The 23977-nt window shown below is 40.3% G+C and overlaps 2 protein-coding genes across 2 annotated transcripts in view; one reads left to right on the forward strand and one right to left on the reverse strand.

Moving 5' to 3' along the window:
* Window positions 1-9117, forward strand: part of si:dkeyp-14d3.1 (transmembrane protein 132C) — a 145016-nt gene extending 135899 nt beyond the window's left edge. Inside the window, exons 8-9 of the mRNA XM_030737571.1 lie at window positions 5402-5593; window positions 7425-9117. Of these exons, the coding sequence (XP_030593431.1) occupies window positions 5402-5593; window positions 7425-8591 (1359 nt within the window). The 3' untranslated portion in view covers window positions 8592-9117. The remainder of the gene's footprint in view (window positions 1-5401; window positions 5594-7424) is intronic.
* Window positions 9118-15453: 6336 nt separating this feature from the next.
* Window positions 15454-23977, reverse strand: part of slc15a4 (solute carrier family 15 member 4) — a 29487-nt gene continuing 20963 nt past the window's right edge. The window contains exon 9 of the mRNA XM_030738300.1: window positions 15454-17123. Within this exon, the coding sequence (XP_030594160.1) occupies window positions 16972-17123 (152 nt within the window). The 3' untranslated portion in view covers window positions 15454-16971. The remainder of the gene's footprint in view (window positions 17124-23977) is intronic.

Consider the following 23977-nt stretch of genomic DNA (forward strand, 5'->3'; position numbering starts at 1 on the left):
CGGAGGGTGTCACAGCTCGGCTGTGCGGCAGGGAAACTAGGACCCAAACGCAGGACTCGAAAGACAGGGGATTAATTTGAAACACTGAATTTATATTATAGAGAGACAGAGACTTATAGGAGGCAGGATGAACTGACACTCTAGGGCTAAACTTTAAGAAACTAGAATTCCAAACATAATTGCAAGGAAATAGAAAATCACAAAAAAACCAGTAACTCAAAGAAACATAATAAACCAAAACACTGGGACAGAGGGGTTATAAACACACCAAAATCATAAAATTATTATCTTAAATGCACATGCACCTGCAAAGCACAGTTCAGGTCTTAGTGGACACAACTGTGATTGTTGGACTAGCTTGTTGCAATGTGGTTCCCAGGCCTCCAGAAATTTAGTACAATGTTATTATAACAGACAGAAATTATGCAAAAGAAAGCTGTAAAAATTGGTGGTGCATAAAACTAAATACTTGGTTGGCTTCTTTAAAGTTACATTTTAGAAATCTAATTTTACTGTAGTGTTCCACTTGGGTCAGCTCTTCCCAAATTAAAACTATGTTTCCCATGAACAAATGTTGGCTCTAATTTCAAATAGGGACTGGCCAGTTGTCCTTCTTTTTCCCCACAATCCATGCCTTGCAAACAGCAGTGGGGAGATCCAGAAACATCTCTGGTAAAATAGTATCATTCAGTGTGCAATCATTCTCTGCAATCTGTCATTGTTATTTTTGTGTTGGAAGATCAGTGACTCCTTCTAATCCTCCTTTCTCAATAATTGTATAAATCTCTTCCAAAATCTGTTGTATACACGCACGAAGACACACATGATGTTAAATGCAGTGCAGAGGGTGTTTGAGGTTGGCAAAGATTTGTTTTAGTACAGAACGCAGTACATTATAATCTGGTTATTATTCTAATATTTCAAAAAAAATAATATTGTAATGATTTTATTACTAATTTAAGTACAGCCATTTGGGAAATTCAGTTCTATGCCTGTGCACCGGAGATGACAGTTGGGAGATGCATTACAATTGCGGACAGAAGTTTACATACACTCGTCTTGGGAATGATTGTCATGGTAATTTGGGGTTTTTATTGATTTGTTTGAAATGTTCTTTTTTCAGGGTGGAAAGATTGTACAGCATACACGTTTAATGACAAGAACTGGGTGCACAATGTTGAATTTATTTTGGATTTGCCTGCCTCTCATGCTGCATGCTGGTGTTTCCCAGGTGACGCACATGCACCCGGTCATCCACGTGGTGTAAAAGAAAACATGTTTCATCACCAGGCCACCTTCTTCCACTACTCTGTGGTCCAATTGTGATGCTCACGTGCATGTTGTTGCCACTTTTGGCACGTGACAGGGGTCAGCATGGGCACCGTGGTCTGCGGCTATGCAGCCCCATACACAACAACCTGAGGTGCACTGTGTATTCTGACACCTCTTGATCAGTTTCACCTGCTTTAGTGTTACTTGAATTAACAACAAGTGTCCTCCTGGTGTACGAAAATGTCCGACCTCATGTAGCGAGAATATGCAGGCAGCTCCTGGAGGATGAAGGAATTGATACCATTGACTGGCCCCCATGCTCGCATGACCTAAATCCACTAAAACACCTCTGGAACACATCTGGAGCTCAGTGATCCATCCCAGATCCATCCCATCTGCCCTCTCATTAGGAGCAATGTTGTCAGGCATGCATACAAGCATGTGGGGGCCATACAAACTACTGAGTACCATTTTGAGTTACTGCAATTAAATTTCTGCAAAACAGACTAGCATGCCACATAATTTTTTCACTTTGATTTTCAGGGTGTCTCTGAATTTAACCCTCTGTAGGTTGATCATTTTCATTTCCATCAAATGATGTGGCACCATTTCATTCCTAACACATTACCCAGTCCATATCAGTATAGATATCCAACATGATTTTGTGTGTTCCTTTAATTTTTTTTTTTTTTTTTTTTGAGCCTTGTACATACATTCACTTAAATCTTAAGTGGTGCTGAAGGTAAGTTAGTCAGGTAAGTTAGTCAGGTGTGTCACAACTTTACCAAGGTCTAAAAAAAGACCCAGACTGTCACCCTCAAAGGAAATTGGTTAGAATGTTCAGGAACCACAAAGGATCAAGTCTGCCATGAACTGGAAACTGAACACCAGTGTCACAGTGAAGCAAGTTTTACATCGCCATTGACTGAGAAAGTGATGACCCAGGAAGAAGCCCCTGCTCCAAAAAAAAAACAAAAAAAAATAATAAAACACCTTCAGGCTCAATTGAATTTTGCAGAAGTTGCCAATTTTCTGCAGAGTCAGTCACAACTCCAAACTTCATGTTGCCTTCAGATTAGCTCAAGAACAGTGCATAGAGAGCTTCATGGAATGGGTTTCTATGCCTGAGTAGCTGCATCCAAGCCTTACATCACCAAGCACAGCAAAGCGTTGGATGCAGTGGATGACTCTAGAGCAGTGGAGATGTGTTCTCTGGAGTAACAAATCACGATTCTCTATCTGGCAATCTGATGGATGAGTCTGTGTTTGGCAGTTGCCAGGAGAACTGTACTTGTCTGACTGCATTGTGCCAAGTGTAAAGTTTGGTGGATTATGGTGTGGGGTTGTTTTTCTCTTAGTTTCAGTGAAAAGAACTCATAATGCTTCAGAATACCAAGACATTTTTGACAATTTCATGGTCTTTGTTTGGGGATGGCCCCTTCCTGTTCCAACATGAACATGACTGCGCTCCAGTGCACAAAGCAAAGTCCATGAAGAGATTGATGAGTGAGTTTGATGTGGACCTCAACCTGACAGAACACCTTTGGGATGAACTAGAATGGAGATTGTGAGCCAGGCCTTCTCATCCAACATCCAGCAATTTCCCATCCAACCTTTTGGAAAGCCTTGCCAGAAGAGTTGAAACTGTTACAGCTGCAAAGGGTGGGCTGACATCATATTAAACCCTTTAGATTAAGAATGGGATGTCACTCATATGCATGTGAAGGCAGATGAATGAATTTGACCCTGTATGTATAGAGAAACTGAGGACCAGAAACATCAGATACTAAATTGTTGACACTAATTGTTGGTGTTCACCACAAATATGTGGTGGTTCTGTGAATCTGCCAGGCTGAAAATGTGCTCTTGTTTTAAAATTTGTAGCTTCTCTATAGCAGCATCCATGAATACTGTCATGGTTACAGCTTTCTGCTCTGTCAGAATCTTTAAGCTTTCTGGCCAAACATAATTAGTAGTATATTTTACTATAAATCATTAGATACAAATGTATACACAGGCATAAAACAGATGGTAATTCAACTTTGAATATTTAAAACTAACAAGTGGTTCCTGACACAACAAACCCCGCCCCCGGCAGACTGATTTGCATGTTGTCTGTCTCACAAACATGTCCCTCTCAAAACAAGGAATCACTGACATAACACAGAGGTCCTATTGTCCATGCACACAATTTTCCAAGGTTTAGAAAGTTGAAGTAAAGTAACTTTCATTTTATGGTCATTTTAATTTAATTTTTAAGTTTTATCTCTTATATTAAGAAAACAGACCATTTGTTGGGTGGGCGATAATAGGGCTCGGTTTGATAGAGAGTCAAAAGTTGTCATATATTCCAGTATCTGGATCATATCCCGATCAAATGTTACATGTCTATGGACAATAGTGATATGCTTCTTACTATGACAAATTAGGATGATGTGTCTTTTTTCAGATATGGACAAAAATATGCATGGAATTGAGTTTCCCATGTTAAATTCAAATAGGCTGCAAATCCAGAATCTTGATCAGATGCAGATGGCGTTTAGTTTGGCACCAGTTCTTGGCCGTCCACAACTGTGTACTGAATATCAAATGAATTCGTTTTAAGGAAGATATGATTTTTAAAATCTTTGCCCTATGTTAAAGATGGGGATTTATTTCAAATTTTCAGGATTTTTTTTTCTTTTACTTTGACCCAATTATGGCAAAAAGTAACCAAGTGATCTAGGGGGTCTCTGGCCGTCTTACATGCAAATTTGGTGTATTGTTATGAACAAACAGACAAACATACCAAAACCAATAACCGGCACTCCCCCTCCCTCCCCGGTGGGTGGGGGGGGGGATGAGGGTGCGTTGGGGTGGGGTGTTAGAGTTTACCTAGCTTAGCTGTGGTACATTATTCTGTCAAGAGAAAAACATGTCAGAATAACACACCGTAGAAGCATGTTGCTTATTCCAGGGACAATAACAATTGTGAATGTTGCTGCTGCAGTTTGACTAGTACCTCCGTTTGACCAGACAGGTGATTACTGGGGTGTCACAGCCTGTACTTCAGGCTCTCTGTTGTGAGTGGGTCCTCTCCCCTCAGCCCTGTGCTTTGTCAGGCTCTTCACACTAACTGGATGAATATCAGCCTCCTAATGACATCTGTGAGAGTGGGATCTCTTTCCTGGCATCGAGTACTCATCCGTCTGTTTCTGTGCCGACGTGTGTTCAATAGCAAACACTGCACACCTGAAAATATGAGCACAAACCGGAAAACATGACAAGTACTAAGGTCTGACAGCTGACTGCCTGTGCCATGCATCATGTTGATGTGAGGTGTGGCACGTGGATAAGGATAAGCACGCAGAGGAAGTCACACATTTCATCAAACGCACAGACTTCCTGCTTCTGTTTTGGGGTTAAAGTGTGCCTCTCTTTTGGATTACCAGTATTAGTCAAAGGGAATGGATTCTTACCTACAGGAGGTATGAGGGTTGGATGGCATCCAAGTCGAGTCGTTTTTTTGATCTACCTAGCCTGGGTAGTGAGAGATAAAATAAAAAGCATGTTTTGTGTATCGTTTTTGCATATTGCGGAGGAGGATGTGAGTCTTTTATGTTAGATGAAACCCATGGAAAGACATTTTCTCTGCATCCCCTATAACTCATGTTAATCGGCTTTTTTCAAATCAGTGACATCTTCACAGCCAAATGCTCAGTGATGTGTTGTTTCTGCATTTCACTCGCCAGAAATCACTTGTCAGTCAAACAATGTGACCGATGTGAATTTTCTGTTGATGAAGTTTTTTGCCGTTTTCTTTCTGCTCCATTCAGCTCTGTTTGCCGTTGCTGCTGATTTCTCTTGGGAAACACCTCCCGGCCCTCGGTGTTTAGAGCAGGAAATTGTAAAGCTTTCATGAGCAGGCTATACACTGGGTTGAGTCACTGTTGTAGAGTAGCAGCTATAATTGTTCATACCAAATGTGACAGGTTACTGTTTGACAGGCGTGCGTTTGTGAGGAATACTGTCAAAGAAAAATGTAATTATTTGCCTGTTCCCTTTTAAGATTACTTTAATGTCACAGTTGTTATCTGTCATCTCTTTCCTCCTCTTTTTTTCTTCACTTTTGTGCTTTTGCATCCTTTAGGTGTTGTCTCCTTTGTCAGACTCAATCCTGGCAGAGAAGACTATCACAGTGGTGGATGACAAAGTGACCATCACAGAGTTGGGGGTCCAGCTGGTGACGGGCCTTTCCATGAGCCTGCAGCTCAGTCCGGGAAGTAACAAGGCCATTCTAGCTACTACAACCACACAGGAAGTTCTGCAGAGCCCCAAACAGGTCAGGGTGCTGTAATAAATACAATATACCACAGATGTTTATATTTCTGTACATACAAATTTGATATTTCAGTAATGTAAATTTGAGTTACTGCTGCCTTCCTATCAGCTCAAAGCAGTCTGGCCATTCTTCTCTGACCTCTGATATTTTCACCCAGAGAATATTTTCTCTTTTTAAACCCTAGAGATGGTTGTGTGGGAAAATTCCAGCAGATCAGCAGTTTCTTAAATACTCCGACCAACAACCATGCCACATTCAAAGTCACTTAAATCACCTTTCTTCCCCATTCTGATGCTCAGCTTGAACGTTAGCAGGTTAACTTGATCATCGCCGTCCCATTTCCTTAAGCTGCAGAAAACACTTTCATCTGTTTTAGTGGATAAAACGATTAGCTGATAAAAGGAGTGGATAATTAGCAGGTTAGCTGAGAAAGAAGATAATCATTTGGTGCGGCCCTTTGTGTAAGAGACTTCAGTGTGATTTCAGCTATGCTTAACACCTCATTTCTCCGCAGAGCCACCTTCACAAAAATGAGTGGTGATGGTGATTCTCTTCTAATAGATGAAAATTATTCACAGACCATTTAGACATTTTGATTAAGGAAGATAATTATGTTAATTTGTTTTACACTGGTAATTACTATCACCTAAAATGTTAAATTATTCTTCATCAGATGAAAGAAAATTTTACATCTGCTGAAGCCAAAAGTGTTCAATCTGCAACTTGAATACTGCGTTTTCCAAAATGAAGGACCTACTCCGAGCTTGTTGTTGTTGTTGTTACTTCCAAAGCTTGACACCTGAAAATAGTGCAGCCAGGAGGCTAGTAGTCTGTTGGTCTATATTCTCTTAACATTTAAGCTTGTGGGCTAGCCAGTAGCTAATATAAACTATTGGCTTTCATTTACTTCTTTTTGTATTTCCTCTTTTTTAAATATATTTTTTTTTTAATTATTTACTCTTCTGAATAGATGTAGTTTTTGTATTATTTCTTGGCTTGTGTATTCTTTTTATGGCACTCTGTAACACTTAAAAGCATATAACACAATGTCTTTCCTTTGGTATCTAATAGAAACTGAAGCTTAATCTCAGAGCAAGCTCAAGCAACACCACACTACTGTACAAAATTATGACATAAAATCCAAAGTTGGCCATTCTGTCATGTCTTCTTTATAATTTGCTGCAGCTACTCTCACTGTGGCTTCTTTGATCAAGCTCCCCAATGAGTTCTCTGAACTGCCCCGTACCATTCCACTTCACCCTTTTTTCTGACTGAGGACACAAAGGCTATTTATCAGCTCTATCTTCTTACACAGAGTGTGAGGATAAGCAGGCAGTACTGCGCTGAAAGAGCTCTGGTGTTAGTATATAAGGAGCACTGACAGACCACTGCAGAGATCTATATACTTATGTGCCTTTGGGGATTTGTCTCTTGGTGATATTAAAATGCAAATTGTGAAACCGCAGTAGTAGGCGGCCTCACGACACCCATGTATGGCAAAGCCTCAATGGCATGAACAATATTTAAAGTAACTGTTTGATCTTTTCTGCCCCTTGGCTGGGAGAAAATAGCTGCTGAGGTAGCTTAACCACAACTTAGTGAGCTTGACTAAAGGAGCACTGAGCCCAAATAATCATGATGTGGCTCATTTTTACAATTCACTGTACTCCCATGCGTTAAAGCCAGCAGAAACAAGCAAGGGGATTTTCAACGCTAACCTGTTGAAAATCAGTTTCAGAGGGTTTTCATGGAATGGTTTTTTTTTATGCACTATTTTTACACCATCATTTCCCTCCTTTGCAATACCTGACAATTCTCTCTCTCGCTGCAGGAGGCCTTGATTAGCGCCTGGCTACAGTTCAGTGACGGCTCTGTGGCTCCACTAGACCTCTACAATCCAGACTTTTTTGTCCTGACAGCCACTTCACTAGATGAGGAAGTAGTGACAGTGCAGCAGGACCCTTCCTGGAAATGGCCCGTCGTTGTGACAGAGGCGGAAGGTCAAGGCCTGCTGGTCAGGGTGGAAATGACTGTTAGTGAAGTCTGCCAGAAATTCAAGCGACGCAGCATTATAGCAGCAGGGAACTGCAACATCAGGGTGAAGTTTGGTCATAGTGATAGCTCAAGGGGAGGGAGCAGTGACTATGGCCCTGATGGTGATGATATGGAAAACAGAGGCAGGCTCTCCTCCCAGGACAGGACCAGCCTTGACACGCACTACTATGGCAGTTCCATCTCTGACATGGAGGATGGAGTGCTGAAGAGAGCCACCACAACAAGAAGCGCAATAATCCGCAGACCCAGTGGGGATAAAATTCCAGTCGATGGTAGCCAGAGCATACCAAATGACTTTGCTGACTTCCCCGCACAAGTAGATCTGCCTCGTGATCGCAATATGGACGATGAACTCATTCAGGCTGCTCGAGGGCTCACAGACCTAGAAATTGGCATGTATGCATTGTTGGGGGTCTTCTGCCTCGCCATCTTGGTCTTTCTTATTAACTGCATTTCCTATACGCTCAAATACCGTCACAAGGAGCTCTCCATTGAGGGCCAGGAGAACATGAACCATGCTCATGACTGGGTGTGGCTGGGGAACGAGGCAGAGCTGCTGGAGAGCCAAATCAGCCTTTCACCTCAACAGGAGGAACAGACCTCCATGATAGACTCAAGCAGCGGCCTCGAGGAGGGCAGCCACTTGCTGAACGGAGGCTCTGCCCTGAAGAACGTGCCAAGCCAAGTGCACCGGGCAGCAGACACAGGCTGCATAGCCAAGGACAGCAAAGGAGACTCCCCCACCACCAAGAGAAAGCGAGTTAAGTTCACCACTTTTACCACTATCCCCTCGGACAATAGCTACCCCACAGTCAGCACACTGACTGGAAGCCACAGCCAGGACATTAAGTGGGTGTGTCAAGACGTGCAGCTTGGAGACTCCAAGGAGTTACGCAATTACATGGAAAGATTAAACGACAGTGCTTTAAAAGAGGTGGCATAATGTACTGTGTGCACTTGTGACAAACTCACCCATATGCCTTCCAGCCAGTGGAGAGTGGGTCTCAACAGAAACCAGACCCATAGTTGGTGACTGAGGAATAAATTTACTTCAAACCCAAACTGCCAAAGGGTCATTAAATTTTAATGTCATGATGCCACATATGACCGATGATAACTGACGAAACGTATGATGATATAAGGTGGTTCTTTTTTCATTTGTTTATCAGATGGTTGCCATTTAATCATCGTTTTATTATTACAGGATTTAGAGTCAAGTAAGGATCGCAGGACTGACTTGCAGCAAAGCATATAGAGTTTAAAACAGACAGTGACATGACTAGATAGATATTCCAAATGTGTGTGCACATTAAATGGCTTTGGAAGTTCTGTATCATTTTGGATTTCTTATATCAGAGTTCTGGAAAGGCCAAAGCAATCCAAGACAAATCTGCATGTTGCTTGGAAGGGGGGGGGGGGGCAAAAATGGCACAACTTTCCGGTTCATTCTCATCCTCCTTAACAAGGCATAAGACCTGTTATGTATATACTGAACAATCTCCAAAGCATTGTACTGTTGCTCTGTATATTGTATTTTCATAACATTTAAGGAATACACAATAATGTCAAGAGTGTGCATCAGCTTTTATTGACTGCAGCATCGTAAGGCTTTAAGTCCTTAGATTTACTGAAGTAGATGGTTGAGAAGGTAGAACCAATTAAACATTGATCTTTGTATCAAAGAGTATTTATAAGATGTAATTTACCCACAAGCCACATCACAATCTAATCCTGTTTAATGCTGGCCAGTGGAGAAAAGCATCAATACTCTCATCTTGTCTATTAGAACCCAGTGCCCTGGCATGGCAGCCAGTGTATATGAAGAAGCTTTTAAACTAAATGACTGACCATCATGATAATGTGACATTTCCCAACACCGCCCTCTCAGTTTAAAGTTTTGCGAGCGCTGAAGAAAATACCAATTAATGCCACCATCCCACAATTACAAGCAAGGTAGGAAACATTTTCTTTTTTGGAAGTGGATCTTTTTTATTCAGATAATTGCACAAATAATAATCTTCTCTGAAAAAAAAATTCCTAAACAAGTGCAGTCGGCTGAAAAATTGCATTTTTCTCAGTGAACATTATTATCATCACAGTGGTGTTGGGGGATCGTGTGTGTGTTTGTGTGTCAGTGTTATTATTTTCCATCAAGCAGAGAAATGTTTACATTAAGTTAACTGTTGCCGCAGTGTGGATCAGATTGTTAATCAGCAGCATTGTCAATATTACTCATTTCTGCAAATAGTGGATGTACCTTGAGTAGAATTAGGGATGTCGGTTAGAATAGCTCACTTCTGTCAGCACTCACCACTGAATGGAGCCCCACCAGACACCTACATGGATGTTTAGCAGCTTTTCGGGTTATTTCTTTGCCTAATTTACTTGCCACGTGTTAGATGAGAAGGTTTATACCATTCTCATGTCTGTGCATCAGCCTGAATATGACACTACAGCCAGTAAACAGTTACCAGTCACAGAAGCTTAGAGACCATTTGGCAACCCCATGGCAACTTCCAGTCACTTGGGAAAAATGTGTTTTCCCCAAAATCAGTCACAAAGAGGCTGATGCATCAAAAACCTCCTTGTGATTGCTTTAGTTGTTAGCAAATTGCCACACAGAGTTTGCATGGGAGACACCAACTTGTGTGCAAAGACTCACTAACTATTAGTAGACTGGTAGTACAAATTAAGTTGTGCCTCACTGCTACAGCCAACACGTTTCAAAAGATGTGACTTTTACTTTGAAGGCAAACATTCTCTGTTTTTACTATTGCTTAGCAAGTAGTTGGTGAGTGTTTGCAGACAAGTCGGCATCTTCTATGCAAACTACTGTGTAACTGTGGCAGTTGACCAAAGGGTTTTTTTTTTTTTTTTTGGTGCAACACTGAATACCTCTTTGCAACAAATTTTGACTTGCAACTGCCAGCAACCTCCAACAACTACTTGCCAACTGGTCACATGACCAGTCAGTTGGCCTGTGTGACCGGGGCCATAGGTTACAGACTGTAAGACTGGAAACAAACATCTAAACTGGCTTTTCATTATTCAGTATTCAATATATTAGGGTTACATGCAGTACTACTATGAATTCCAAGATATGAAGTGTTACTTACCAACCTTTAAAAAGTGCTGGCTAGCTTTTTTTCCCCCTATTTCCAGGCTGTGTCCTAATGCAAAATTCTACTATGCAGACATGCAGGTGGTAAGAATTTTCCTCATCAAATCATCATTAAAGAAGAGGGGAAAAAAAACAATATGCAACAATATGCATTATTTTTTAAATATATGACAGTTTTTTTTTCTAGCATTCCAGTGTTTTGGGTAGTGACATTTAAGAAAATGAGGTAATTTAAAGTGAAAACATGAAAACTACATCTGCAGTCATCTATTGGCGATGTAAATTGCACAAACATGGATACACACAAACATTTACGCTTCGTCACTGTGTCGTGATCAGCTTCATTCTGTGGGGTTTTCTCGCTTTTGTGGCTTTAGTGCTATCTCCAGGGGACTGAAGAGGGGTCCGTGTGTAGAGTTTGCAGTGCACTGGGGCCATAGCTGCTGCGCTCGGTCGGTGGACTGTGAAGGGTGAGGAATGCCTGTGTGTAGATATGGGAGGGATTTAACTGCCAGCTACAAGGGTAATGATTGATGGAGGGCCCTGGTTAATTAAAACACCACCGTGACCCTCTTTCTGTGACCATTGTTGGTGGCTCCAGCCTTTTCAGGTAGAAGCAGTACAACCCATTAAAGGCACACCATATTCACCCCCTTGGGTTCCAGTTTTAGATGTGCTCACACCTGCTGGGATGCAGCATAGGAAATATAATGACTGCATTCACTTCAGTTCATGGAGCATGTTAACTCAAGGCTCAGTTTTGTTGGCCTTGAAGTCTTGACTTCATGAAAAGGGGAAAAAAATAAGCTTCCCCAGGCCTCCATCTTAAATGGATTTTTAATTAAATTGATGATGTGAGACCAACAAACTCTCACTAATGGTTGGCTGTGCTCCCTGTGGTCCTAATGTGCCGAGCCTGTATTTGCAATTTCCAAATGATTATTCGCTGTTTGATTTATGTTGCTCCATCTGAATTCATTTTAACATCAGTTCACAGCAGGTTCACCACAGTTAAACATACACAAAACACTCCGTCGGAGACGAGCGAAGGATCAGCCGACGAGGCCCGCTTGAAATTCCAGTCCGACCCATTCTTACAGATGGAGTCGCAGGGAGCTAGAGGCAACATTGTTTACAACACCCTTGTGCCAAATCTGTCTCCTGTAAACACAATCTCCCACCTGACCAGCAGACCACACTGGGAAGATAAACACCACAGCACACACCAACAAATGTTCACTTGTCTTACTATCTTTGCAAGGGCTCTCAGGCAAAGTCCTTACCCCAGCAGCAACCAGAAGATGTAAAGCTCTCAAAGAAATAAATAAAAATGTCATAAATGTGTAGTTTTTTTTTTAGTTTTTTTTTTATAAAAATAAGTAAACTGTACATCTGTTAGGGGCTGGTTCAGCTGCACACTTGGTACACTAATGAGTGAGTACATCATGAAGATGTGTGTTGGAGTGCTTCACAACAACCTAGAGTGCATCTGTTCCTTATAATGAAGACATCACCCAGTGCAACAGTGTGTCTTCATTCCTTTTGGACAAAAGAGGCGCCCTGTGGCATTTAAAAAAAATGTGCTAGTGTGTTAGTTGTCGGAGAATATTCATTATAGTCAATTAATTAGATTCTGCCTTTTCATGGGATTTCTTGACAGTAAGAAATATATAAAATATTTACAGCCTATTGCGGCCCTATTTTGGGCCTCCAGAATCAACAAAGTGATGTCAGCACAAACTCACAGGTATAAACAGAGTATCAGGGATGACTCCAAACTCCAGCAGCAATAAACAACTACAGTAGCAGGCGAAAGGCTGCAGCAGCATGACTCGAGCACCCAGCCATGTCATTTAGATGTATTGGCCCACTAGTAAGGGCACCGGGCACAGGGGATCGACATATCAGGCAGTGCTCTCAGACAGGCCGAGGTATTTTTCCGGCTGCTGAAGAACAACAGAAGGTCAGAGGGCTACCAAGATACACCTGGCACAAATGGTATTCCTCAGAGTGGCTAAAAAAAAGATTTATCTTGATACCTGTACTGTTTTATGGGAGTCAAGTCCCATTCTGTACAAATAAGATACTCTAAACCACGGGGCCTGCACATAATAACTAAGGCTGATGCCGTAAATCCAGATGGATGTATGCTGTTAAAGCGTTTTACGGTTGCTTATTTCACACATCATCTGTCTGAATGAACATCCTCACCTGCCCGCCTCGCTCGGTCCTAGAGACATCAGTCTTACAAGCGACAAGCACATTTTCTGGAACAAGAGATTGCGAGAGGTTATGTTATCCTCAGCACGACTTTGCTGGTGTAGCGTTTCAGAAACATATCAAACATGATTTTAACAACCTGCCTCTCGTCCCATTTGGATTCTCTGGACTCCGGGATGCCGTGTGATTAGTTCTATTTAAGTGCTGATGGTGAGTACTTAGAGATGAGTGATTTGTCTGCTTGGCTGTTTTCTTAAATGTCGTGTCTGCATTAACTTATCCTAATTAACATGCAGCAATACCTCCTAATCCTCCAATTACTAGAGAAACATCTCCGGGAGCATCTGACGGCCCCTCATTACACAGGTAAGGCCCGGTAATACAATTAAAAGCAGCTTAACATTCTGTAGATTAGCCTGCCCCTGAAAAATCACAGACGCACAGCATACACAGTGGTCTTAATTAAGCAATATGGAGACACACACAGCAGAATTCACAAATGAAAACTCTTTATGGCATTTTGTACACTGAACATCTCTTTTTTTTCCTTTTCAAGGAAACACAGTTTGATACATGTCTACTTAGTAGTAATGATAGTTGGAGAAGTATTGCCTCTAATTAAAATCTGTAAAATAACTTCACTGTTTTAATAGATATTTTATGGGTTTTCATCTTTTACTTCATCTTTGATCGCAGCTGTGCTGTACAACACAGAATGTTCAGTTCAATTCGATTTTATTTATATAGCCACAAATCACAAACAGTCAGCTCAAGGCACTCTATGTTCTATGGTAAAGACCATGCAATGAATACAGAGAAAACCCAACAATCAGACAACTATCTATGAGCAAGCACTTGGTGACTGTGGGAAGGAAAAACTCCCTTTTAACAGGAAGCAACCAGAGCAGAACCAGGCTTACAGGATGTAGCCACTTTGATGTTTGTAAAGCCTTCATTTTAGTGTATTAATTGTTGCTTTGTTTGTATTTTGTTTTTCGGAGCCGCAAATTATCATTTGAACAAAAGTGTGGAGTGTTGTCGTTCCAAGAAAATCTACTCCCTCGAAGTTGTACAGGAAGTGGAAATATAGAGAACAATACCATTTTGTCCCGGCAAATAGACCTGTTTGTTTCTGTTGGAAAACCACACATTGGAATATGGGAGTCTGACTCATATTTGGAGCCAGCCTCACTCAAGGTTTTTGGAACTTCTTTTTTGGCTTCATTTTTTAGACCTGAAAGTTCAGTTTTGTGTGTAGTTGAGACCAAAATCAAGGCGGAGCTCAACAACGACGATGGCCTGTGTGCAGATGATGTATTTTTATATTTGCTGTAGCTAATGTGATTCCATTCCAAGACTCTTTAACTTAAGAATAGCTGAAGGCAGAATTAAAAGAGTTTACAGTATAGACTACAAAGATGGATGTAGCCAGGGTGCAGCTTGTCTGAGAAACTGAGACACACTGTAGGCTCATATGGCAGAGACTTGTCAATCACAAAAGTAGCATTTGATTTGCAGGAAATACTATCAACTTAGGAACTCTATAAACTTTGGAGGCTACGAATTCTCCTGGCTTATGGTTAAAAAACAAAGAGCATAGAGAAGGTTCTCCAAGGAACTGTTGTTTGTTCAAGCACTGTCTCATAAATCATCCTAAAATATGGGGGAGCCCAGTACCAGAACTACATCTCTGTGTTTTTTCCCCAGTTCTGCTTCCACAACCGCTGTGATGTGTCAGAAATTCCTCTCTACATGAGAAACAAGCAGCCACACTAGAATTATGACCTCAAGGCATTGTGCTGGTTTGAAACATCAAGCTGTCTGCTCAGTCACCACTTTGTGGGCGCTCCGACCAAATTAAACAGGAAATGGCCCTCCCCGAGCGTCACGGCTCACAGGCCTTAACATTCAAATATGAGCTGCGATGACGCTGATTTCAATCTGTGTCTGATGAAACTAAGAAGAAATATGGTGCTTTTCCCAACGGGAATGCAAAATGAGGCTTTACACCTCTGTGTTAGCAACCTTTTTCCCCCTACAGCAAGCCACAGGGTGTGTTTTCTGTAATATAAATAATTTAGGCACTCCACTTTGAGTTTGCCTTAGGACCAACAAACCATGACCCTAATCATGAAAGCAGGCTTTTAAAAGCGCAATCCGTGATTCACATGTCAACAACAGTGTCGCCATGCTGCCTGCATTTAAAACACAGGACTGCAGCATGTTCTTCCCCTCTTATCAATAAAATATTTTGTGTCACCAGTAATAAACATATCAACTTTTAAGTTGTGAACAAAGGCAGACTGATCATTTTTCATACATGTATAACTTGGGGCAGCAAAACCTGCAACAAAGCAGTGTCTGCATGCAAAAAACTCTAATAAACATGCCTTAAAAATCACAAGGGAATATGACTTTCAGAGTAACGAGTAAAGTGAAGTGACAGACAATTTAATTAGCTTTGAAAGTTATTCTTTATTTAGGCACTGGCTGAAAATGACAAAGAAAATTCTTAAAATAATACACTTTATTAATAGGTACACAGAACACTACAAAACAATATCCCAGTTCTGTACCATACTGAAATACAATAAATCTTTTTTTTTATATGACTGAGATGACAAAGTAATTACATATACAATAAGCGAGATAACAAGGAACATGTAATTATCTGATCAAATAAACAAAAATCACTTGAAGAGGTGTTTCATACTGTCAGTGAGAACCTTGCTTTTTATACAACACAAATGCAACTTCATTTACTTCAAATCATTAATGATGACGAGCTGAGCTCTGAGCTCCCAAAGGCAGGCTTACATTTCCAGGAGCGTCATGTCACATGACACTTTTCCTAGAGAGTCCTGAGAGTTTCCTTGTTTCAGTAAAATACCTTGTTTTGCTTAATCTGAGGACTGAAAACACACACACACACACACACACACACACACGTATAAAGCTAAAACAAATGCATCACAGGCTTATAAATATAACAAAACAATTTCTGGTGAAGCTGCAAAGCCATGATAATGCTGTAAATGTTTCTCAAAGCAAATCACGTGAAAACATATTTACTTCTATGAATTTCTCAGTATAGAGATGGTACCACTGTGACAAGCATTTTCATTATTGTAAGGTTTATACACAAGGATAGCTGTTAAGCTAACAGTCAGTTTCTAGAGATTCGATTTTGCAGCTTGACCAGAAATTAAAAACTGAAGCTTCACAGGAGTTGTGGAGTATTTCTGCCATGAGGAGGTATGTATGTATGTACGAGTCATGCACAGTGCTGTCTGAGCACGCTAGAATAAAGTGGTTGTAAACTGCCCGATTAAAACTACCCTCTGTATCAAAACTAACTCCCCATTTGGTGCGATCTCTTCTAAGATACTGCATGAGTGTGAATGAAATAGTGCTGAGACTCAAGAACATTTAATCTACAAATACCCAACTTTAGGATTACAGATGCAAATGATTTAAATACTGATGTGTCATACCGGATGTGAAATAAACTTCAAAAATGAGTTGTCTTTGTTAGATAACACAAAGTAAATAACTATAAAACAACTGAGGATTTGAAAATATTCAGGTAACACATTTTATGGCACTGCTTCTTAAGTGCAAATGATCAAAGAAAGGCAACAGAAGTAGACACACAGAGGTAAGCAAGTACAGTATAAATGGTTCAAATACAGCTCTTGCATGAATCTCTGTACTTTGAGTGGTATCGGTGCAGTCACTCAGTGATTTCAAATCCATTACTGGTGAATGAAATCTAAAGCCCTTAGAAGCTAAATCTAACATAAATAAGAGCGCAGTTATGACAGTTATGACTTCTTTTGAAATAGGTCACCCAACCTGCTGTAGGATAATTAGTAAGTACCGACTTGGCAGCATCTTTGAGCACTGAGCGATTTGACTGAAAAAAAAGCAGGTATGGTGATGGTAGTGGGCTGCAAGTTCATCAACATGCGGACGTGTGGGGTCACGAGGAAGTGCGTCTCTGCTGCTGAAATCCTGCTCGGGCTTTCTGCTTGTCGTACTTGACAGAGACAATGATGAAGACCAGCAACGTGACGCCCTGGATCCCTGCCAGGAGGAAGAAGTAGTAATGCAGAGAGCAGTCATTGATATTACCTGCAAGAGAGAAAACAGGCACATGTTATTAATAGAATATGTAAGAGTTTAGCTGAGACTCAACACAATAAAATTGGCATTCGTATAACTCTAAGAAACTTGGAGCTAAAAAAAAGAAAAAGAAGAAGACAAATATGGAAATCTGGAGAACAAAAGTGTTGCAACATATTCAGAGGGTGACAGCAGGAGGGTTCTTTGTCACAAAGTACTACTCCATGTTAAAGGAATACCAAAGGCAAAGGTAAATGGCCACGAGCTTGCAACTGTGGCAGGTTGCTGTGTATTCAGCAGACATAAAAGGGGTGCTTGAAGTGAGCATGTTAGGGAAACACGATTCTGTCAGGAATTAGGATTCAGCAGAAGGGTGAGGGCTTGTTACTTCTCATTTCACCATTGTGAAATCTTCTGAAAGTGAAGACAATTGACCCCACACTTCAGCAGTGATAAAGGAAAGCGGTATTGATGATGTGGAACTGAAGTATCAGAAATAACAGAGCAATGCAAGCCCTCAGCTATGATTCGAGCCGGGGAGTCTTTCATCGGTATTAAAGGGATTTTTGTTCCTCGTGGGACTGGGATGTGATGAAAAGGAGGAAAAAATAAACTGATGCTTTCACTGTGATCTGTGGGACTGAAATGTGACTTTTATATTTATTTTTTTTTTATAGGAGGGAGGGGAAGACAAAAAGACTGAGCTGAGGGTGGAGGAGCAAAGGAAACACAATAAGTTCACACATAAGAAAAAAAAATAGTAGTAGTCACGGTGTTTTCTGACATTCCCCGCCCGTTTATTCCTACTGGGTTTGGCAAATCCAGCCAGACATCATCCAACTTTGACTGTCTCAGCATTTGCTTCACTGTTGGCTGAAGTCGCCGTTCTCATTCAGCGACAACGCTCGAGAGGAAAGCTTAAAACAAATCCTGTTTTGGTCATGCTAGGGGTTTACATGAAGGGCAAAGCCGATACAGTTGGTTTCACTGGTCAAGTATGGTGACAATTGGATTGGCATTAAAGCAGCTTTTGTCCAAATGACCATGTGAGACAGATCAATTGACTTTCAGCCAACAGCATGAGATGATGCTCTGAACTACTGTGCTGGACAAGGAGGGATTTTTAGACTGTTAAAGGTGCCTCAACAGGAGGAGAGGAAATTTATGATGTTATGCTACAAAATGTCTTTATTCATTTACTGGTAGACCTTACATTACTATCACCTGTAAATGAGTAAATGTGACACCCCAGAGCAATCTGCTGTCTTCCTATTAGCTCCTGTGTGGAGCTGTCACACAGGAGGGGAAAAAAAAGTCAGAGAAAGAGAAGCAGGCTTGATTTTAATTAGATAAGGGCGCAATGCTGATTTCAAGTTCTGTGTACTCAAGTCAAGTCTAATCATACCTGTCAGTTTAAAGTTAACAGCCTCCTAGGTCGAGATGGTGCGTGTGGTTAAGATTTTTCATTTATTTCATTCTTTTACTTTTCTAACTACTTCACTGGGTGATTTAGAAACACGTTTAGTGTTTTGCGTGTCTTGGAGTTAGCACCTCAAACACACAGAGGTTGACGCTTTACTCTAGCCAAACCAGTGCACAAATATTTGAAAGCAGTATTAACACAGACAGACCTCTAATATAAATTTCTATGTGAAACTGACCAGCTTGGTTTAAGGCCATGACCCAGAAACCAAACCAAAGTTTTCAATTGAAGAGTTAATTTCCTAGGCTATCAGGTCAGAAGTTCTTTTTCCTTTTCCCCAGCATTCACATTGATGCCCCATGAATTCACCCGCCAGGTTGAGACTGTGAAAGCAGTAACAGTAACATACTGTGGCATCTGAGGGAAAATATTAAGCAGAAATAAACCTAACTGTGGTGCGTGCCACTGTAAGCCAGCTCACAGCGCTGGAGTTTCCTGGCCGCAGCATCACAATCTTTGTTTACCCATTCTGCTTGCTAGATTCACAGACTCCCTGTGACTCCACTCCACTCCACTCCAAACTGAAATTCAAGCTGAAGGTTGCGCTGGAGGAGATCCAGCGCACAGGGTTTTAGATTACTGTCCTCACTGCTCACTAAAAATGTAAAAATCAAAGAAGAGATTATGGAGGACAGGCAGGCAAATATATTGGTGCTATGAGAACACAGCAAAGCAAGCTGAATTTGCAAATAAACACATTACTCTGTCCATCTGACCCAACATTATCTATAAATGGTAATAAACAACAAAAAAGCCCTGTAGAAAACCCAACTCACTGCATAGGTGGGATCCACAGCTTCAAGTTCAGTAGGGGTCTCCTTTGCTTCTAATCAAAGAGCAGGATTTGTGGTGGAGCAGCTCTCACTGCTTATCAGATCACACCATGTATATTGTGCAAACACAGATAACCATTTTCCCCGCTCGCTGTGTTGCATGCATGTTTTTGTGGATAATTAGACACTAAGGTGAACAAAGAGGCAGTGCTGTGATACATCCCTCAGGAGTGACCCCTCATCAATGCCCTGAGCACCAGGCTGTTTCTATAGCTTGAAACCTTTGATCAAGGAACAAAGAGCTGGCTGATGACTTTGACCCCTGCTGCAGTTTTAGCTTATTCTGTGATGTCATCTTAATCTGGTCAAGAGTGTAAATTGTGAGAAATAGATCAAAAACTAAGACAGTGTTTTAATAATTCATGACACTGAAAAACAGTGTGTTTGACAGTAGGGCTTGAAAGGAACGGGTGCAGTGAGGGTACTTAGGTTTTCAATCGATAATTCACAGATAGTAAACCAAGAAGAGTCTGCTGCTGCAGTCTTAATTCACAAAGCAGCTCCACATAAAGGAAGTAATACAGCATACAAATGATGTATGGGAACACATATACATGCTCACTAGTAATATCCAGAGTTTTTACTAAAATATGACCCATTTAATTTAGAATACAGACAATATAAAAATAAGTGCAGGATCTACAGGAACATATTCAACAGCCTCTGAGTTTGCTCTAGGGTGCTGGGCCTGAGACAAATCCAGATTTTTGAAAAGTTTTACTCAATTTAAAAGTTAAATAAAATAATAACTATAAGTAGCTTAAAGAATATTCTGACAGATGACTGGATCACAACCTTTGTGCTTGTTTTTCAAACCTAACTCTTACCCACCAGAATGAAAATTGGTACTGGTAAAAAGCAACTTCCAATTTTTGGAACAACAGTGCAGGGTTTAAGTTTTCAGTGGTTCTTGCTCTAATTTCATTAGTGGAACTGTTGCAAAGGAAACAATCTCAGTATCTCTATTCTCAGTATCTCTATTCTTTTTTTTTTTTCCCTCCTCAGCACGTATCACCTACACTGTGGTACAGACACTGTTTCTTGCACCGAATCGACTGGGTCAGTACTGAGATGACTGCTTTTTGTTTTTTTCTTGGATGTATGTTTTACGATTTTCAACGTATTTAATAATTTGTTGGGGAAAAATAAATCCCCCAAATTTTTCCCCATTTAATTGAATGGGAGGGCTGGAGTGTAGTAATTAACTGAGAGAAGTGAAAAAAATTACTTCTGAAAATTTTCTGTCTAACCTGCCACTAAGCTCATGATTTTCGCTATACAAGCATCATTTTATCACCAAACCGAAGGGAAGTCTGTTTTCTTTCAAAATATATCTTCTTCAAAGCCAATGGACTTAGAGGTTTGTTTGTTTTTTAATCTGTAGGTATTTGAGTGAGAAGATTGCCATCTACACATTTTAACACTAGGAGAAAAAAAAAACCTACTCCAACCTCTTCCAAGGCGATTGCTGTCCTATTTTTATTCTGATGCGACTGAGCCATTACATGAGGGACCAGGTCTGTTGTTATTGGAAGACCAGTATGCTTTAAAATTTGTGGACTTTCAAAATAAAAGCAGTTACTGATATTTGGTTGACTGATTTTCAAAAGGTCCAGGACAGTTACAGGCATAAAAGCCCCCCCAATTGCTTGTGGAAATTCACAGTTATTCTTTAATGTTCCATTTAGCTTAGTTAAACTTTTTACTGTATAACTGCCAAATGCTGTGTTTCTTCAGCATTTTTGTCAACCTTTTAAGCCCTTTTAAGCATCTAACATGAACCCTCAGTTTCTTTTTATTTTATAATATAATATAATATAATATAATATAATATAATATAATATAATATAATATAATATAATATAATATAATATAATATATAGTCAACAGACAACAAGAAACAATTCCATTCTGGAGAAATTGCATAGTTTACCTATTAAATTACCTTCACTTTCCTTGTTTCACTCTCCACCCCTATTCCAGGGGTGCTACGCACTTTTGGAAAATATAGAAGACTAATTACAGCAGAGAAACAAACAAGGACATACTTAACACACACACACACACACACACACACACACACACACACACACACACACACACACACACACACACACACACAATATATAAAATGTATACAATGTATAAAAATTCAATTCAAAGCAAGGGAAGGAAAAGTGCAACGAGAGTAGTGCTGTTGATGCAGATTTAGTTTCTAAGATTTTCCCATGTTCAAAGGTTCTGTTTGACAGCTCTGAGTTAGAGAATTTCAAGGTTGCGATTACACTGAATGCCCCAACAGAAGGGGTCAGCCATCTAATATTGGAGTGTTGTAAACTTCTGGGATAATTTACCTGCAAGTGGGCTTGAGGAGACCATGTGAGTCGAGATGGAATGGGTCAATATCAATTTAAGGTTTGAAAATGGATCAATTGATCCAAACCTTCAGTGTTATACCCCAACATTTTAATGCTCCAGTGACTTCAATGCCATCCTCAGCCTTAGAATGAAATCGGAGAGAGAAAGAATCAATGCATGTTTGTTTCAGCAATAAATATTATTTTCTGCAGCTCTCTGCTGGCTTGGAAGACTTCACGATTGATGCTGAGGTTTTTAAATTGCTACAACATGCTAACTATACTTGTGCCCTCCATTACCTCTGACATGTATACAGGCCTATACAGCCCCTTTCAGACAGAGTTTATGTTAAATTCACCAGATCTGACTCTAAAGGCTTCCATTAAAACCCTGACATTTCACGCAGTGCGACCAAACAGGATGTGCGAATGTCAGCTCACTGTGACTATCTGAACACGTCCCAGACATCTGATACAACATCAGCCAGGACTTGAATAGTGGTAAAAGAAAAGGCCATTTCCTGTCACGTGATTAAAGCAGTTCACAAAAACCTTTACTTTTAGTGAAAACAACTTACTCAAAGGGGAAGCAAATTAAATCCATTTTCTAAAGACTCTTGTGTAAAGGATAATATTGCATAAAGGTTGATGTTTGATTGACTTGGCCTGTGAATAAAGTGGCTGCAGTGTTGTTCTACCAGGGCCATAAAAATACCAATGAAAGAACGTGATGGATGACTACTCAACCAGATGTAACCATAGTCAAGTACGATTTGTTGTGAGATTTAAGGGATCAATAATTTCAACACCAGTTCAAAAGGTTTTATGTTTGAGAACTCGTGGCTGAAACAGAAGTGAAAAGGCGCTCACTCAGGCATGTAGGTCATAACACGACAGAAAATGTAAAAAAAAATAATAGAAAATGAATCCAAGTTAGTCTGGCTCTCTGAGGAAAAAATGCCCATCCCTGTGTTAAGAGCATGCATGAAACTTCCAGATCCCTTCTTAAGATGAGCAACAGACTTGCGTATCACTAATTATTAGGCTATAAGAGTGCTTTCTCTGTCCCTACAATGTAGAAAATTGCTGGATAAAAAAGGAAACCACACCATCATTTACAAAAATTAAAATTAAAAAAAAAAAAAAAAATGCAAGAATTATACACTTACAGTATTGTGAGAAAATCTTCAACCCCTTCCTAATTTCTATTTTTGTGTGTCACTCAGACTAAACTGTGACAGCTCTTCAAAATAAATCTAAAAAAGGCAGACGAGTAAACATAAATGACACATTAATAACGAATTATACTTGGAAAAAAAGAGGCCAACACAAAATCTGTGTTTCAAAGACTATAAACCAATACCAATCTGCATTGATAACTTGTAGTAAATGGACTGGTACTTATATAGTACCCATTTAGCAGAACACTCAGTGTTTTCTATGACAAGTCTCATTTATCCTGTTACATATTCATGCATACAGCACTTTTATCTTCTTGGCATTGCTGTAACACTCAACATAGTTTCATTCACTGAAACTTGCACATCTGAGTTTAAGTGACTTATTTAGACCAATTACCTATTGGATGTGGGGTGGCCACAGACTGGCCTGGTGAGAAATAATTATAAGCAGGTTGAATACTCTGTTATGTCACTGTAGTGCAGTTGTATTATTGCCATTGTACCTTCTTAGTTAAAGCTGCACAGTAAGTGCCTAATTAATGGTCATCTTACTAGAAGTAGTTCTACTCATAATTAGTTCAACACATATAGAGAGTAGAAAAAAATAAAAAGAAGGAAAGAAAAAAATTATGTGAATGAGTAATAGCGTTTTGGCACCTTCTTTGATCTGTTCTTTGGAAAATGTGAAAATACAACCAGCCACCCACCCATGGTCTTCCCTTCCTTCATTACCAAACCAAGAGTTTGAGTCTCAAAAAAGAAAAAAGTTAAACTCTTTTTGTGACATTTTACCTATGCGGACTAACATTTTGTGCAAAGAGGGAGGATGATAGAGCTACAGCATGACAGGAGGGCTGAGCATCCACCAGTGTGATGCCAAACTAGTAGCGCCGTCTCCATGTAACGCTCGAGGGACAGCTTTACTTAAGAGGAACAGGCCTATGTAATCAGACCCCCAGCCTGTGATTAATGTTGCTGTCTGTCTTCAGGCCTGTGCAGGTCAGTAAAG

The sequence above is a fragment of the Archocentrus centrarchus genome, chromosome 9, assembly GCF_007364275.1.
Source record: "Archocentrus centrarchus isolate MPI-CPG fArcCen1 chromosome 9, fArcCen1, whole genome shotgun sequence".
NCBI classification, from domain to species: Eukaryota; Metazoa; Chordata; class Actinopteri; order Cichliformes; family Cichlidae; genus Archocentrus; species Archocentrus centrarchus.